This window comes from Pristis pectinata, chromosome 20, assembly GCF_009764475.1.
Source record: "Pristis pectinata isolate sPriPec2 chromosome 20, sPriPec2.1.pri, whole genome shotgun sequence".
NCBI lineage: Eukaryota > Metazoa > Chordata > Chondrichthyes > Rhinopristiformes > Pristidae > Pristis > Pristis pectinata.
In genome coordinates, this window is record NC_067424.1 from 40,675,971 (window position 1) to 40,695,141 (window position 19,171).

The 19,171-nt window shown below is 50.4% G+C and overlaps 1 protein-coding gene across 1 annotated transcript in view; it reads right to left on the minus strand.

Moving 5' to 3' along the window:
- LOC127581059 (uncharacterized) overlaps positions 1-19,171 on the minus strand; it is a 119,487-nt gene that overhangs the window by 13,603 nt on the left and 86,713 nt on the right. The window contains exons 3-4 of the mRNA XM_052035121.1: positions 8,933-9,253; positions 7,449-7,769 (exon numbers count right to left, since the gene is read on the minus strand). Of these exons, the coding sequence (XP_051891081.1) occupies positions 7,449-7,769; positions 8,933-9,253 (642 nt within the window). The remainder of the gene's footprint in view (positions 1-7,448; positions 7,770-8,932; positions 9,254-19,171) is intronic.

The following is a 19,171-nucleotide window of genomic DNA, read 5'->3' on the forward strand; positions in this document are numbered from 1 at the left end:
TGGGCCACAGGCCATCCGCGGTGCCCTGCCTGTGAAAGGGTGGGGTGCATTCGGAAGCATTGCCCTAACCTCCAGGCTGCCAGAGATTCTGTCAGCCTCTCGCTCCCTCTCTCTTTTCCTGCCTGTCTCCTCTCACCTTCACACTTTCACTCCCCCACTCCCCATCACCTCCCCCAACCCTTCCACACACCCCTCCCTATTCTCACTGGGACTCTGTTCCCCGCTCCCCATAAACTCACCGGGACCCTGTTCCCTGCTCCCCATAAACTCACCAGGACCCTGTTCCCCGCTCCCCATAAACTCACCGGGACCCTGTTCCCCACTCCCTTTAAACTCACTGGGGACCTGTTCCCGCTTCTCTTAAACTCACCAGGGACAAGTTTCCTGCTCCCTTTATACACCCTGCGTTCTCTCTCCTTTCCTGCTTTTAAACCCACCAGGCCCCTCTTTCCCATTCCTTTCAAATGACGGACTCTGCAGGAAGTTGTCAGGGATCACCCTGTTCCCATCCAGAGGTGGACAGAGCAGCCTCCTCCAGTTCTTCTTCGGCACTAGCTGTGTTTGAACAACTGCTACTGGAGGGCATCCACGGTCACTGTTGTCTCCTGTTCCAGGGGGACGTCCTGTCACTTCTTGACCTTGGGTGGGGTGGGACCCCACACCTGCTGTGAAGTGAAGCCCTCTCTGAGGACCTGCCCATCCCACCTCAACAGCCAGGAAGGTGTTGCTGCCCCTCCCTGCTCCTCTGCCCTGTGTCAGATGCAGTGGGTACGGGATTTGATCCACAGGATGTCAAGAAAGTTGGAGTGGGCTGGGCAGTGGGAAGGTGGGGCGTCCGGACAACCCAAGACAAGTCCCCTGGACACTGACGAACACCCAAGCCCATGCTTACTCTTGGGTTTGACCCCAGGGATCCCACTGGTCCTGAGTCTAGGCCACAGCCCGAGGGAGTGGAGCAGGGCTGGGGCTGGAGACAGATACTTCCTACAGGATCGAGTCAGACAGCACGGGAAGAACCCCATCCGTCACTGAACCTGTGCTGAACATCGAGCTGTTGTCAAGACTAATCCTATACTTCCTCTTCCCTCCCTATCAACTCCCCGCCCAATGATTCTGCTGCCACTGACCTACACTGGGGGCAGTTTACAGAGGCCAATTAACCCACCGGTCTGCATGTCTCCGGGATGTGGGAGGAAACCAGAGCACCCGGCAGAAACCCACCGGTTCACAGGGAGAAGGCGCAAAGTCCACAAAGACAGCAGGTGAGGACAGGGTTGGACCCAGCTCAACGGAGCTGTGCGGCAGCAGCACTACCTGCTGAGCCACTGTGCTGCCCATGTGCTGGGCCAGGAGCTTACAGACTGCGTGGACATCATTTCTGCTGCCACTGATGGTCCACAGACCCTCCTGGACACCCCGTTTCCAGCTGCCAGATCTGTTCCAAGTCGATCCCACTGAGCACGACTGTAGTGCCACACAACACGATGGAGGGAGTCATCAGTGTGAAGACCAGGCTGTCTCCACAAGGACGGTGCGGTGGTCACCCCTACCAGTGGTGTCAGGGATCAATGTACCTGCCACAGGTAGACTGGGGAGGACCAGGGTGATATCATCAAGTCAAGTCAAGTCGAGTTTATTGCCACACACGCAAGTACGGTGAGGTACAGGTACAATGAAAAACCTGCTTGCAGCAGCAGCACAGGCACGTAGGTACAGACAACACACAGAATATAAGTTATACATAAATTATACAAGACAGTGTTGGCCATAAGGGAATCTGGAATAAGCCAAGGACAGCGGAAGCTGACAAACCAAATGTCTTTGTTCTTGCCGTGTGGTTGAAGGAATGGAGGCTGCCATTTTATGAGTCTGTATTGCAGCCACCATTTTGTGACCTGGTTCTTGCTCAGGGATGGTCTGATCAGAGCGATTGGAAGTGGACACAATGAGGCCCTGACCGATAATATGCTGAAGCAGAGATAACGTCTAAATAAAATGTTGTTTGCAAACTATTTTCTTTCATGAGGTAGAAATTGCAGGCTTATAAAAAAGCAGCCTGTGACCTGTAACACCAAGAGTTATAGGAGCTGAATTAGGCCATTCGGCCCATCGAGTCTGCTCTGCCATTCAGTCATGGCTGACTTATTTTTCAACCACATTCTCCCGCCTTCTCCCGTAACCCCTAATCCCCTTACCAGTCAAGAACCTATCAATTTCTGCCTTAAATACACTCAAGAACAGCCTCCACAGCCATCTGTGGCAACATACTCCATTGATTCACCACCCTCTGACTGAAGAATTTCCTCCTCACTATCGTTATTAAAGGGACATCCCTTTATTCTGAGGCTGTGCCCTCGGATCCTAGATTCTTGTACTGATGGAAACATCCTCTCCACGTCCACTCTATCCAGGCCTTGCAATATCCAGTAGGTGTCAATGAGATCCCCCCTCATCCTTCTGAACTCCATCGAGTACAGGCCCAGAGACATCAAACGCTCCTCATACGTTAAGCCTTTCAGTCCTGGGATCATTCTTGTGAACCCTCTCGGAACCTCTCCAGGACCAGCATATTTTTCCTCAACACAAGGCACAAAATTGCTGATAATATTCTAAATGTGGTCTGACCAACACCTTACAAAACCTTAGCAGTACATCCTTGTTTTTATATTCTCGTCCTCTTGAAATGATTGCTAGCATTGCATTTGCATTCCTTATGACTGACTCATGCTGCAAGTTAACCGTAAGGGAATCCTGAACTAGGACGCCCAAGTCACTTTGCATCTCTGATTTCTGAATTCTCCCCATTTAGAAAACAGTCTGCACCTTTATTCTTTCTACCAAAGTGCAGAACCCACACTTCCCCACACTGTGTTCCATCTGCCATTTCTTTGCCCACTCTCCCAACCTGTCCAAGTCCTTCTGCAGACTCCCTGCCTCTACGACACTACCTGCCCCTCCACCTACCTTGGATTCGTCCGCAAACTTGGCCACAATGCCATCAGTTCCTTCATCCAGATCATTCATGGATAAAGTGAAAAGTTGTGATCCCAACACTGACCCCTATGGAATTCTACTGGTCACTGGCAGCCATCCTGAAAAGGACCCGTTTATCCCCGCTCTCTGTTTTCTGTCAGTCAGCCAATCTTCGATCTGAGCTGGTACCTTGCTTCTAACACCATGGGCTCTCATGTAAGTAACCTGAAGTAACCAGAGCCCAGTAACTGGTTGACCTGCTGAGCTGGTTGAACCATAGAACCATAGAACAATACAGCACAATACAGGCCCTTTGGCCCACCACATTGTGCCGACCTTCAAATCACTCCTAAGACTATCTAACCCCTTCCACCCACATATCCCTCTATCTTAAATTCCTCCATATGCTGATCTAACAATTTCTTCAGCTTGACCAACGTATTAGCCTCCACCACCGCCCCAGGCAGCGCATTCCATGCACCAACCATCCTCTGGGTAAAAAACCTCCCTCTGATATCTCCCTTGAAATTCCCACCCATTACTTTAAAGCCATGCCCTCTTGTATTGAGCATTGGTGCCCTGCGAAAGAGGCGGCGGCTCTCCACTTATCTATTCCTCTTAATATTTTGTATACCTCTATCATGTCTCCCCTCATCCTCCTTCTCTCCAATGAGTAAAGCCCTAGATCCTTTAGTCTCTCCTCATAATCCATACTCTCTAATCCAGGCAGCATCCTGGTAAATCTCCCCTGCACCCTCTCCGACTCTTCCTAGAATGAGGCGACCAGAACTAGACACATTACTCTAAGTGTAGTCTGCCTAGAGTTTTGTAAAGCTGCATCATTACTTCTCGGCTCTTAAACTCGATCTCACGAGTTATGAAGGCTAACATCCCATAAGCTTTCTTAACTACCCTATCCACCTGTGTGGCAACTTTCAGTGAACTGTGGATATGAACCCTCAGATCCCTCTGCTCCTCTACACTGCCCAGAATCTTGCCATTTACCTTATATTCTGCCCTGGACTTTGTCCTTCCAAAGTGTACCACCTCACACTCCTCTGGATTGAACTCCATCTGCCACTTGTCAGCCCAGCTCTGCATCCTATCAATATTCCTCTGTAAGCTCCGACAGCCCTCCACACTATCCATAACACCGCTGATCTTTGTGTCGTCCGCAAACTTACTAACCCAGCCTTCCACCCCCTCATCTAAGTCATCTATAAATATCACAAAAAGTAGAGGTCCCAGAACCGAACCCTGTACGACACCTCTAGTCACAGCCCTCCAATCCAAATGCACTCCCTCCACCACAACCCTCTGCTTTCTACAGGCAAGCCAATTCTGAATCCACATGACCAAACCTCCCTGGATCCCTTGGCCTCTGACCTTCTGAAGAAGCCTACCATGAGGTACCTTGTCAAACGCCTAACTAAAATCCATGTAGACCACATCTACTGCACTACCCTCATCAATCTTCCTGGTCACCTCCTCAAAGAACCCTATCAGGCTTGTGAGGCAAGATCTTCCCTTCACAAATCCATGCTGGCTGTCCCTAATCAGTCCATGATTCTCTAAATGATCATAGATCCTATCTCTTAGAATCCTTTCTAGCAGCTTACCCACCACAGACGTAAGGCTCACTGGTCTGTAATTCCCTGGACTCTCCCTACTACATTTTTTGAATAAGGGGACAATATTTGCCACCCTCCAATCCTCCGGTACCATCCCCGTGGACGAGGACTCAAAGATCCTTGCCAACGGTTCAGCAATCTCCTCCCTAGACTCACGAAGCAGCCTGGGGAATATTCCGTCAGGCCCCGGCGACTTATCTGTCCTAATATTTTCTAACAACTCCAACACATCCTCTCTCCTGATATCTACATGCTCTAGAACATTACCCTTACCAACACTGTCCTCAACATCATCAAGACCCCTCTCCTTGGTGAATACTGAAGAGAAGTATTCATTGAGAACCTCACCCACTTCCACAGCTTCCAGACACATCCTCCCACCTTTGTCTTTAATCGGACCTACCTTTACTCTAGCCATCCTTCTGCTCTTCACATACGAGTAAAAAGCCTTGAGATTCTCCTTAACCCTACTTGCCAAAGCCTTTTCATGTCCCCTTCTCGCTCTCCTCAGCCCTTTCTTAAGCTCCCTCCTTGCTACTCCATATTCCTCAAGAGCCCTGTCTGATCCTGCTGCTATAACCTTATATATGCTGTCCTCGTCTTCCTAACTAGTCATTCCACCTCTCTTGTCACCCACGGTTCCTTCACCCTGCCATTCCTTCTCTGCCTCACCGGGACAAATTTATCCCTAACATCCTGCAAGAGATCACTGAACAACGACCACATCTCTAAAGTACGTTTCGCTTTAAAAATGTCATCCCAATTCACGCTCTCAAGTTCTCGCCTAATAGCCTCATAATTCACCTTTCCCCAATTAAATATCTTCCCGTCCTCTTTGCTCCTATCACTGTCTATGACAATTCTAAAGGTTATGGAGCAGTGATCGATGGTCCCCCAAATGCTCAGCCCACCGATAGATCTGTCACCTGACCCGGTTCTTACCTAAAACTAGATCTAATATGGCATCCCCTCTAGTCGGCCTGTCAACATACTGTGACAGTAATCCATCCTGGACACACTTAACAAACTCCGGCCCTGTCTAAACCTTTGGGCACTAAGCAGGTGCCAATCATACTTGGGAGGTTGAAGTCTCCCAATACTTGGGAGTTGAACCCTGTTATATTTGCATCTTTCCAAAATCTGCCTTCCAATCTGCTCCTCAGTATCCCTACTGCTACCAGGGGACCTATAGAATACTCCCAGTAAAGTAACTACTCTTTTCCTGGTATGAATTGGTCTGACTCAGGAAGAACAAAGAATGTGACATGAGGCACAAGTACTGATCGGGAGACACAGGAGACTGCAGACGCTGTCATACAGGAGATGCTGGAGCAACACACGAGATGCTGGAGAAAATTTTGAGGATAAGGCAGCATCTGTGGAGGGAAATGGCCATTCCAGGTTTCTCATTTGGTGGAAGGGCAATAAGGTAATTTTGCCTGTAGCCTTGGGCTCGGTCCAATGGGAAGTTGACACAGGTTAGCCAGATGGAGACTCAAGAGAGACTGCAGATGCTGGAAATCTGGAGCAACAATCTCAGACAGAGGAGCAGGCCATGCGGCCCATCGTCTGGCTCCCGGCCGTGTGAGAGACCGGGCCCACAGTTCTTACATCACACAGTGAGCTCACAGGGGGAACAGAGTGAAGACTCTCTGCACCTGGCCCTGAGGAAGGAAGTTGCAGCCTGAGCCAGGTATAGATGGGCAGGTCAAGGGGGGCACAGACACATCCTGAGGAGGGTGGGGGCTGCAACTGGGACACATCTCACTGTGGGTCTCAGGGCTCACAATGAGGTCTGTGAAGTCTTCAGGGCTCAGGCGTTTGAGAGATCGGACCTGAGGTGACTATCACTCAGCCGGAATTGCTCACTGGACCTCGGTGCCCAAACCCTCCTCCCAAACCCTCCTCCACCATCTGACCTTCGGCTGCTGCCTGGACCTCCTGTGACAGGCTATGAGGAGGGTCCCGGTGAAAGTCTCTGTGTGAGGAGTCCTCCCCCTCTACATTGGGACCTGGGCTGGAGAGGGTGCACACAACAGTCCAGAGCACCAGGTTTTGGAGAGGTTTCTGGTGTCCCAGGTGGGTCGGTGTCCCCTCCATATACGGAGTGTGAGAGGTTGCAGCTCTTGTTTGAGTATCTGGAGGGGCTGCCCCTCACGTCCTGGCTGCACTTCAGCCCCACTCCCCTGGTCTTTGGGGACCTGTTGTGGAGGGAGGGGACAAGTCGGTCTGGGACCTCCTCAGCCAGGTCCAGGAGCAGACCGACAAGGTGACCACTCACAGGTCCAGGCAGTGGACCATCAAGGACTCCGTCCCTCACTACTGCCTGCTGTCCCTTCAATGTTACATGTGTACCCAGGAGGAAGGAACAGTGTGTAATGTTTCTGTTTGGCGATGATATGAACATAGATGGGAGGGCCTCTTGTGATAAGAATCAACACAAAATGCTGGAGGAACTCAGTGGGTCAGGCAGCATCTATGGAGGAAAATGGAGAGTCGACGTTTCGGGTCGAGACCCCACATCAGACTGGTTCACCAGATAAACCAAAACACAGCAGTTCGATCTGATAAGAATGAGGATAACAATGGAGGGTTTCGGGTGCAGAGGCAGCAAAAACTCCAGACACCAACCATCACGGAAATGGAAGACCCTTCATTGGAAACATGGAGATTGTGTTGGGATCAAGAGCGATGCCTGGCCAGTATGAATTCCAATTCCAAGGTATTAGCTTTACTATTGGGGTTTGGTAAACAGGGGAACACACAGGATCTGCCCTCACCCATTAATTAGGGGTGTTTCAGGAACTGGTGAAACCCGGGCCCCTCCGCGGCAGTCTCACTCACCTGACACCTCCAGTCGCACTGTCATATTATTCTCAGCTCCTGAACCTGTTGTAACAGTCACCTCATATTCACCAGCGTCCTCTCTCCGCAGATCACGGATTTCCAGACTGAAGTTCCCGGGATGAAGAGTTACCCGTCGCTTGTACTCCTCAGAACCAAAGTATTCAATGGTCCCATTTGAGGACTTCACTATCCTGGTTCTGGGTGATGTCCGTCTCCACTCAACCTCACGAACGTCCGGTCCGACTGGGATCCCGGGAGGTAAGGAGACCGAGTGTCCCAGAGCTCCGTTCACAGTGGGAGGGGGAGCCCCAGTCCCAGCTGAGGAGACAAGAGGAGGCAGTCAGCAGGTGAGCTCAGTGACTGGAGGAGGAATCGGAGCTGGGAGAATCACAGACACAGTAGTAGGCCAGGCGGCCCATCGTCTGGCTCCCGACCCTGTGAGGGACCCGGCCTACAGTTCCTACATCACACAGACACTTGGCCCTCTGCCCCAGACCACACCTCCCCTCCCCAGGTGGTTCCCTTGCACCAGCTGCCCCTGCAAATTCTGCACTGTCTGACCCTCCACTTCTGCCACGAACTCCCGTGACAGGCTGTGAAGGGGGTTCCCAGTGGAAGTCTCTGCGTGAGGAGTCCTGCCCCTCTACATCGGGACCTGGGCTGGAGCGGCTACCCACAACAGTCCAGTGCAACAGGTTTTGGACAGGTTTCTGGTGTCCCAAAGGGGTCGGTGTTCCTTCTATATATGGAGTGTGAGAGGTTGCAGCCCCTGTTTGGGTATCTGGAGGGGCTGCCCCTCATGTCCTGGCTGCACTTCAGCCCCACTCCCCTGATCATTGGGGATTCGCTGTGGAGGTGAGGGGATGTCAGTCTGGGACCTCCTCAGCCAGGTCCAGGAGCAGACCGACAAGGTGACCACACACAGGTCCAGGCAGTGGACCATCAAGGACTCTTTGTCCCTCACTACTGCCTGCTCTCCCTCCAGTGTTTCATGTGTATGCAGGAGGAAGGAACAGTGTTCTGTTTGGCGATGATATGAACATAGGTGGGAGAGCCTGTTGTGATCAGAATCAACACACAAAATGCTGGAGGAACTCAGCGGGTCAGGCAGCATCTATGAGGAAAATGGACAGTCGATGTTTTGGGTCGAGACCCCGCATCAGACTGGTTCACCAGATAAACCAAAGCACAACAGTTCGATCTGATAAGAATGAGGATAACAATGGAGGGTTTCGGGTGCAGAGGCAGCAAAAACTCCAGACACCAACCATCACGGAAATGGATGACCCTTCATTGGAAACATGGAGATTATGTCGGGATCAAGAGCGACGCCTGGTCAGTATGAATTCCAATTCCAAGGTATTAGCTTTACTACTGGGGTTCGGTAAACAGGGGAACGCACAGGATCTGCCCTCACCCATTAATTAGGGGTGTTTCAGGAACCGGTGAAACCCGGGTCCCTCCGCGGCAGTCTCACTCACCGGACACCTCCAGTCGCACTGTCGTTTTATTCTCAGCTCCCGAACCTGCTGTAACAGTCACCTCATATTCACCAGCGTCCCCTCTCTGCAGGTCACGGATTTCCAGACTGAAGTTCCCGGGATGAAGAGTTATCCGTCGCTTGCACTCCTCAGCACCAAAGTATTCAATGGTCCCATTTGAAGACTTCACTATCCTTTTTCTCTTTGATATCTGGCTCCATAGAACCTCATGAACGTCCGGTCCGACTGGGATCCCGGGATGTAAGGACACCGTGTGTCCCCGAGCTCCGTTCACAGTGGGAGGGGAAGCCCCAGTCCCAGCTGAGGAGACAAGAGGAGGCAGTCATCAGGTGATCTCAGTGACTGGAGGAGGAATCGGAGCTGAGAGAATCACAGACACAGGAGCAGGCCAGGCAGCCCATCGTCTGGCTCCCAGCCCTGTGAGACACCCGGCCCACAGTTCCTACATCACACAGACTCTTGGCCCCCTGCCCCAGACCACACCTCCCTTCCCCAGGTGGTTTCCTGCACCGGCTGCCCCTGCACACTCTGCCCTGTCTGACCCCCAGCTGCTGCCCCGACCTCCCGTGACAGACTGTGAGGGGATATCCCTGTCAAGGTCTCTGTGTGAGGAGTCCTCCCCCTCTACATCGGGACCTGGGCTGGAGATGGTGCACACTATAGTCCAATGCAACAGGTTTTGGGCAGGTTTCTGGTGTCGCAGATGGGTCAGTCTTCCCTCTATATACGGGGTGTGAGAGGTTGCTGCCCCTGTTTGAGTATCTGGAGGGGCTGCCCCTCAAATTCTGGCTGCACTTCAGCCCCACTTCCCTGATCTTTCGGGTCACGCTGTGGAGGGGAGGGAACAACTCAGTCTGGGTCCCCCTCAGCCAGGTCCAGGAACAGACTGACAAGGTGACCACTCACAGGTCCAGGCAGTGAACCATCAAGGACTCTGTCCTTCACTACTGCCTGCTCTCCCTCCACTGTTACGATTGTACCCAAGAGGAAGGAACAGTGTGTAAGGTTTCCTTTTCGCGATGATACGAAAATAGGTGGGAGCGCACGTGAGGATCAACACACAAAATGCTGGAGGAACTCAGCGGGTCAGGCAGCATCTATGGAGGGAAATGGACAATCGATGTTTCAGGTTGAGACCCTACCTCAGTATTGGAAAGAAAGAGGGGAGATGGCCAGTGTAAAAGGGTGGGGGGAAGGGGTGGATCAAGAGCTGGCAGGTGACAGGTGGATCCAGGTGAGGGGGGTGTCAGGCAGATGGGGGAGGGGTAAGTGGGAATGAAATGAGAAGCTGGGAGGTGGTTGGTGGAGGTGACAAAGGGCTGAAGAAGATGGAATCTGAGAGGAGGGGACGGTGGACCATGGAATAAAGGGAGGGAGGTGAGGAGGGGAACCAGTGGGAGGTGTGTGTGGGTAACGGGTAGATGGAGAGGGTGGGGAGGGGAAAGAGAAGGGCTGATGGGACTGGGGGCAGAAGGGAAAAACAGGGGACAAACGGGAGGGGTTACTGGAAGTTCGAGAAATCGATGTTCATGCCATCAGGTTGGAGATTACCAAGGTGGTATGGAGGTGCTGTTCCTATAATCTTCAGGTAGCATTGAGGAAGAAAAAGGTTAAGAATTGTGACCATACCTATAGCTGATAGAATAAATACCTCTCCAGCAAGAGCAAGTAGCCGTTGACTCACTAGATGGAGTGTTAAATACTTTGTTCCGGGTATTGAACTGTCCCGATCTCTAGACTGCAGCGATACCGGGTGCAATAAACATCGAGGTGGAAGCTTGGTCTAAACAATGAGGGGTGATACCTGCCTTTGCATGTCTTGATTGTAACTCAATTATAATAAACAACAGGTGCGATGTCTGTCTTGGGTTGACTGAAACTTGCGGTGCCGTATACATTAAGTGTGCATGGCAATACCTGTAGAAATCTCTGTCTACCCCTTTGTACTGAGAGAACTCGGGAAGCAACTCTTGATGAAGAGCCTTCTCCTTAGTGGTGAACTGCTAATAAATGTGTTTTATCGAATCGATCTTGTGGCACTGTGTAACTTTACATTGGACAGCAGTCAGAAATGAATTACAGGACAACAGCATCAGCCTGGCAGTGGAGGAGGCCGTGGACAGAGATGTCAGCGTGGAAATGGGAAGTGGTATTAAAATGGCTGGACACCAGGAGATCCCGGCCTGAACGGCAGATGGAGCGAAGGTGCTCGATGAAGCGATCCCCTGATCTGTGTCACGTCTGAACCGGGTGCATAAATGACACCGATGGATTGACGTGCTAAGAACTGCCTCAATCTGGCAGTTGTGATAAGGATACTGTGATTCTGCAATGGGAGATAGACAGTGAGTGAGTGGACAAACGACTGGCAAATGGAGTCTCATGTGGGGAAGTGTCAGCTCATGCACTGTGATGAGAAGAATCAAAAGGCAGATTATTATCTAAACGGAGAGAGACTGCAAGTGAGTGACATTCAGAGGGATCGAGGTGTTCTGGTGCACGAATCACATGAAGTTAGCAGGCAGGTCCAAAAAGTCGTTAAGAAGGCAAACTTCATGTTGGCCTTTACTACAAAGGGATCAGAGTTGTAGAATGGGGAAGTTTTGCTGCAATTGTACAGGGTGTTGGTGAGGCCACAACTGGTGCACTGTGGTCCCCTTACTTGAGAAAGCATCGCGTAGCATTGGAGGCAGTCCAAAGGAGGTTCACTCCTGCGATCAAGCTTGGCCGGGTGTGGCAGGGTAGATGTTGGGATGTTTCCACCAGTGGGAGAGTCTTGAACAAGGGGACACAACAACAAGATCAGGGGCCAGTCATTTATAATGGAGGTAGGTAGAAATTTCTCCTCGGCAGGTGGTGGAGGCTGGATCTTTGGATATATTTAAAGTGGAGCTGTATAAATATTTGACAGATCGGGATAGAAAAGAGAGGAGAAATGGCTCAGAAAGGGAGTTGAGGCCAGCAAAGATGAGCTCTGATCACACTGAATGATGGGTCAGGCTTGAGGGACCGAGTGGCCTACTCCTGTTCCTATTTCTGGGTTTCTTGGGTGTTCCCAGAGAGGGAGCACACTCACGGTGTCCACTGGGTCAGGGGAGGCCTTCTGGGTGGGTGGGTGCTGGTGTGGGAGAGACAAGACAGGACCAGCACACCCAGGAAGGAGGGGACATTGATGTAACCAGGGTGGGAGCCTGACATCACAGGAATTTGTGGGGATTGGAGACACAAGTGACTGCAGATAAACTCTGGAGATATTTTATTTTTATTTTTAACATTTATTTTGATTTTAGTAATTTTTCTCCTTCTGTCATATTTCCACCCAGCAAATACCAGCCTCTGTCTAAATACTTCCCTCCACCTCCTGTCTCCATCTGTCCATCATCCCCACCTCACCCAGTTCCACCAATCACCTACCAGCCCTTATCTTCCCCCACCCTCTCTCCCGGCTCCATCTGTCCATCAGCCCCTCCTCACCTTGCTCCACAACTGCTAGTGCCTGCCTCACCCCCTCCCTCTCCCCCTCCCCCTCACCCCTTTATACCGGCTCTCTCCCCTCCACACTCTCAGTCCCGATGCAGGGTCTTGGCATGAAACGTCGAACATCCCTCTGCAACTTTCTTGGTCAAATATGGATCGTAAGTTCTTTAACCCAATGTAGAACACATTGTGTGGCACTATTCTAAAATTTGTACCGATTTTCACATCATGTTTCTCACAACATAGAAGGAGGCCGTTCGGTTCATCAACTCTATGCCGACTGTCAGAGTAATCCGATCACTTCCATCCTCTGTTATTTCCCTGCAACCTATTCTCGCTCACAGGCCCAGCAACTCCCCCAATTGCCCTCCCATCAACCGAGACCTACACCTAATATAGAGCGGCCAATTAACCTCCCCACCAGGGGTACGCCTCACACAGAGTGGTTACACTTAACGGGCATTGACAGTGCCCCATCACGTTGGGGGAGGGGAGTGTCAGGGATTCCCCGGTAATAGAACAAGGTAAGATCTTGGTGTGCAAGGAAACATATCGGCATGGATAGAAGATTGGATGGCTAACAGGGAGTGGGCATAAATGGACCTTACATTGATCGACGTTATGATGAGTGGATCAGTGTGGGGATCCTCAACATTTCACACTTGCATTAAATGATCTGATGAAAACATGGTTTGTGAAATTAGCTCATGAAACAACGATAGGTGAGAAAGTAGGTTTTGCAGTGAGCATCAGACGACAAAGCAGTAAAACTCCAATGATGCAGTGTTTGATTGTCCGAACATTCCATAGTTCTGGACCTGGATCATATGGTGGTGATTTCTCAATCCCTCTAATACACCGTGACCCCAGTTCCCACACTCCCTCTTACACACCGGGACCACAGTTCCCACACTCCCTCTGACACACCGGGTCCCCAGTTCCCACACTCCCTCTGACACACCGGGACCCCAGTTCACACACTCCCTCTGACACACCGGGACCCCAGTTCACACACTCCTTCTGACACACCGGGGCCCCAGTTCCCACACTCGTTCTGACACACTGGGGCCCCAGTTCCCACACTCCCTCTGACACACCGCGAACCCAGTTCCCACACTCCCCCTGACACACAGGGACCCCAGCTCTCACACTCCCTCGGACACCAAGGGACCCCAGTTCCCACACTCCCTCTAACACTTCAGGACCCTAGTTCCCACACTCCCTCTGACATACCAGACCAAAGCGTTGAGTTCCAGAGGTAAGGTGGGAGGGACTGCCCTCGACATCAGGGCAACATTTCAGCACTGGGATGAGGAGAAGTGTTTTCACTCAGAGGTGGTGAAGCTGTGGGATTCACTGCCACAAGAGGGCTGTGCAGACCACGGCACTGAATGCCTGTCAGTGGGAGACAGAGAACATTCCAGATGTAAAAGGCATGGAGGGGACGGGGAGGGAACGGGAATATGGTCTTGAGAGAGAGGATCAGCCACAAATGTATGGAATTATAGAACAGGTTCAAAGGGCCGAATGGCCCATTCCTGATCCTATTTCTTGTGTTTCTATTTGACCGAATGTGGCACAAAAAGCCCTGATCAACCTGGTCAGTGACATTGAAGGGACCCACTCCCGGGGCGGGTCACACTTGGTCCAAGGAAGATGGATGTGTCTGTTGGTGGCACAGGGTTGGTGGGATCGGGAGAGGAGTGGCTCAAAGATTGGTGACAGGGGTGGGTTTCAGCTGGTTGGACACCTGTCCTGGGGAAGGAGGGAGCTGTTCCATTGGTACGGACCACACCTGACCCAGGCTCGGACCAGAGTTCTGGTGAATCAAGGAACTGGGGAGGAAAAGAGGGCTTGAAACTACACAAGGAGTCAGTGGGTGTGGGGGATGTTGGGGAAAGTCCTAGTGGAGAGAAATCTGGATGGTAAAGAGAAAGGACAAGAAAGCAGTGCACACCAGTGAGTGGTGTAAGGAAAGGCACATTGTGTCAGGAAGGGACAGAGCACACAGAGACAGGAGGGTCCTAACTAATAGAGTCTGCGGAAGGTACAATGGACCCAAGGTCAATTGGACCAGAAAACTGCGGAGGTGTCAGATGATGTTAAAAAGTCAAAAATACAAGCGCTGTATCTGAATGTACGAGGCATCCACAGTGGGTGGATGAACTAATGGAGTCAATGGATGGAAACAGATCCAATGTGACTGGTGTTGCCGAGACCTGGCAGCAGGGTAACTGAGGCAGGGAGATGAATGTCCAAGGATATTCGGGATTTGGGAAGGATGTGGAGATGGGAAAAGGTAGGCTGGGATTGTCGCCAAGGATGAAAAAAGAGCAATAGCGGGAAAGGATATTGGCTCAGAAAATCAAGGTGCTGAATCGGTCTGGGTGGAGCTCAGGAGAACCAAGGGGCAGAAATCAGTCGTGGTGACAATAACATCAAACAGGGAATTAGTGACCAACACCAAAACGCTGGAGGAACTCGGCGGGTCAGGCAGCATCTGTGGAGGGAAACGGACAGTCGATGTTTCAGGTCAAGACCCTTCACCAGGACTAAAAGTTCGAGGGTAGAGAGCTGGTGGAAAATGGTGAGGGCGAGGGGTGGAGCAAGATCTGGCAGGAGAAACCGATAGAACCAGACGGCCACGCTGGACGGTGCGAAGGTGCTCGGTGAAGCTATCACCCAGTCTGTGTCCGCACTCACTGATGTAGAGGAGGCCACAACGGGAGCACCGGATGAAGCAGACGAGGTTGGAGGAGGTGCAAGTGAACCTTTGTCCCAGGGTGGAGGTGAGGGAGGACGTGTAGGGACAGGGGTTGTACCTCCTGCAGCTACAGGGGAAAGTGCCGATTGCCCGCCACTTTATTTGCAGAGACTGAACGAACCAAATTAGAAATAACAGCGGGTGGTGGTTCCCCGGGAGAGGTGGTTCCCCAGGTGTGGTGGGTCCCCATGAGTGTGTACGAGATGGATTTTTAGACATCAGCACCCCAGTGGAGAAGACCATGTCTGAGACTGGGCACAGGGTAGCGGGAAGGGGTCTGTCCATCATCTCGTTTTACAGGATCCTTTGGGGAAGATCAACAATAACATGGGAGAAGTTTTCATTCAGAAGGAGAGTGAAGTTCAGGCTGAAATCAGTTTCTGAAATGTAAACAGCAAACTCCGAGGGTATGAGGAGAGACTCAGCTGTGTTCGATCGGAGAGATTCACTGACAGGAGCGGGAGTGGATGTGCAGTTACTGACATTTACCCAACAACTGCAGGATCTGCAACATTTAGACATTCCTTTCTGGAGCAACGACGCAAACAGAACAATGGTCACACCAGAGATTCCGACAGACGTTAAGGACAGGATTTTTTCCAGCGACGAGAGAGCGGAAAGTGCCGGAAAATAACGAGCGAGTTTTTTTTTCTCTTTCTAGCGTTCGGGACAGCGGCGAGTGACTGCGCAGGCACGTAAAGTCACTCGGAAGGACGAGGGCCATTTAAAAAGCAGACGACCATATCCAGCGGGCAGCGTCGGAGCGGGCAGCGGAGTGTAGGGAGCAGAGTGGGTTAGGCTTCGGCGAGAGCGGGAAAGAGGCGAGATTATAGAGAGGGGGTAAGTTATTAATTTAGTTGTTGAACTCAGTGGTATTCAACAGTATGCATCTGGTTTCAGTGTTATGTTTGGAGTATCAGATGCGGGGCCCCTGGGAGACGACCAGACTCCCCGATAACTACATTTGCGCAAAGTGCACTGAGATGCAGCTCCTCAAGGAACGGATTGAGAGTCTGGAGCTGCAGCTCGATGACCTTCGGCTGGTTAGGGAGAGCGAGCAGGAGATAGACAGGAGTTATAAAGAATTTGTAGATAGCACCTCAGTGGCGGTCCCCCTCAAAAACCGATATTTTAGTTTTGGTTGGAGAGGATGACCTGATAGAGGAAGACCTTAGCAGCCGGGACCTTGGCACCGTGCCTGGTACTGTGGTCCAGCAGAGGAAGCGTAATGCAGTGGTTATTGGGGATTCTATAGTAAGGGGTACGGATAGCAGATTCTGCGATACGGACAATGTCTCGGATAGTGTGTTGCCTCCCTGGTGCCAGGGTACGGGATATCACGGACCGTGTCGAGAATATTCTGAGGGGAAAGGGTGAGCAGCCAGAAGTCTTGGTACATGTATCTACCAATGACACAGGTAGAAAAAGAGAAGAGGTCCTGAAGGAGGAATGCAAGGCATTAGGGAGAAGGTTGAGAAGTAGGACAAGGGTAGTAATCTCAGGACACTACCTGTGCCACGTCAATGACAGGAAGAATAGAAAGCTCTGGCAGATGAATGCGTGGCTGAGTGACTGGTGCAGGGGGCAGGGCTTCAGATTCTTGGATAATTGCGACCTTTTTTGGCGGAGGCAAGACCTATTTGCTAAGGATGGGTTGCACCTAAACTCCAAAGGGTCCAATATCCTGGCGGGAATGTTTAATTTAGTTGTAGGGAAGGGTTTAAACTGATCTGACAGGGGGATGGAAACCAGGATGTTAGGTTACAAGATGCTAAGGTGAGGGAGGAAGTTTATAGAAACAAATCCAATGAGGATGGCAAGAAGGACAGGCAGGTGAGAAGTCAGGATAATTTACTGAATAATAGAAGTACAACAAATCAGGATGTTAGGATACAGAATGTTAGGATCAGGGATGAGGATGTTAGGATACCGAATGTTAGGATAGGGGATGAGGTCTACAGGAACATGTCTAAGATAGTATGTAGCGAAGATGGTAAGAAGGATAGACAGGTGGAAAGTCAGGATAATCGGCTGAACAATAGAAGTACAACAAAATCAATAGCAGATACCAGTCTAAACGTACTATATTTAAATGCACATAGCATCAGGAATAAAGTAGATGACCTAGTGGCACAACTACAGGTTAATAAATACGACATTGTGGCAATCACCGAGTCGTGGCTTCATGATGGATGTGATTGGGAACTGAATGTCCAGAGGTACACAGTGTATAGGAAGGATAGGCAGGTAGGCAGAGGGGAGGTGTGGCCATGATGGTTAGTAGTGATATAAAATCAATAGAAAGGAAGGACATTGGGTCAGAGGAGGTGGGATCCTTATGGGTGGAGCTAAGAAATAGCAAGGGTAAAAGGACAATAGTAGCAGTCATATATAGGCCCCCTAATAGTGGTCAGGAAGTGGACGATAAGTTGCAGATTGAGATAGAAAAGGCGTGCCAGAGTGACAATGTGAAGATAATTATGGGGGATTTAACATGAAGGTGGACTGGGAAATCCAGCAAGGCGGTAGAACTCAGGAGAGTGAGTTTGTGGAATGTCTAAGGGATGTTTTTCTGGAGCAACTTATTGAAGAGCCCACCAGGGGATCGGCTGTTTTGGATTGGGTGCTGTGTAATGAACCGGAGGTGATTAGGGAACTAAAGGTAAAGGAACCACTGGGAACAAGTGATCACAATATGATTGAGTTCAGTTTCAAGTTTGAGAAGGAAAAGCTGATAACTGGTGTATCGATATTTCAGTGGAACAAAGGAAATTACAAAGGTATGAGAGAGGAGTTGGCCCAAATTGATTGGAGGAGTAAGCTAGCTGGAGGGACGGCGGAGGAGAAATGGAAGGAATTTCTGCAGGAAATAAAGAAAATGCAGGATAGATATATTCCAAGAAAAAAGAAGGTTTTGAATGGAAAAAAGGCACAAATGTGGATAACGAGGGAGGTGAAGGCTAAAATAAAAGCAAAAGGGGAGGCGTACAAAGTAGAAAAATTAGTGGGAAAACAGAAGATTGGGAAGTTTTTAAAAATCTGCAGACAGAAACTAAGAAGGTCATTAGGAAAGAAAAGATGAATTATGAAAGGAAGCTGGCGGTAAACATTCGAAAGGATACTAAGAGTTTGTTTAAATACAGAAGGAATAAAAGAGAGACATGGGCTGATATAGGACCAATTGATAACAGTTCAGGAGGTATTGTAATGGACGATAGAGAGATGGCAAGGGAATTGAATGAATATTTTGCATCAGTCTTCACCGTGGAGGACATCAGCAATGTGCCGGTTAGTCAGGAGTCTCACGAAATGGAACTGAGTTCAGTTGAGATTACTAGGGAGAAGGTGCGAGGAAAACTAAATGAGCTAATCACTGATAAGTCTCCCCGACCGGATGAGGTGCATCGCCGGGTTCTGAAGGAGGTGGCTTTAGAGATAGCAGAGGCATTGGTGATAATTTTCCAGGAATCAATAGATTCTGGCATGGTCCCGGAGGACTGGAGGGTCGCCAATGTAGTTCCGTTGTATAGGAAAGGTGGGAGGCAGCACAAAGGAAATTACAGACCTATTAGTCTGACGTCGGTGGTGGGAAAATTATTGGAATCTATCCTCAAGGAGGAGGTTACGGAATACCAAGAGGCGCAAGGCAAGATTGGTCCTAGCCAATGTGGTTTTGTGAAGGGAAGATCCTGTCTGACCAACCTATTGGAGTTTTTTGAAGAAATCACAGGTAGGGTGGATAAGGGAGAGGCGGTAGACGTTGTGTATTTAGACTTTCAAGATGCCTTCGATAAGGTGCATCCCAAGAGACTGATTAATAAGATGAGAGGCCATGACATTACGGGTAGGACAGCAGAATGGGTGGGGCATTGGCTGGTTGGCAGGAAGCAAAGAGTGGAAAAAAAAGGATCTCGTTCTGGTTGGTTACCGGTTACTAGTGGTGTGCCGCAGGGGTCAGTGTTGGGGCTGCTCCTTTT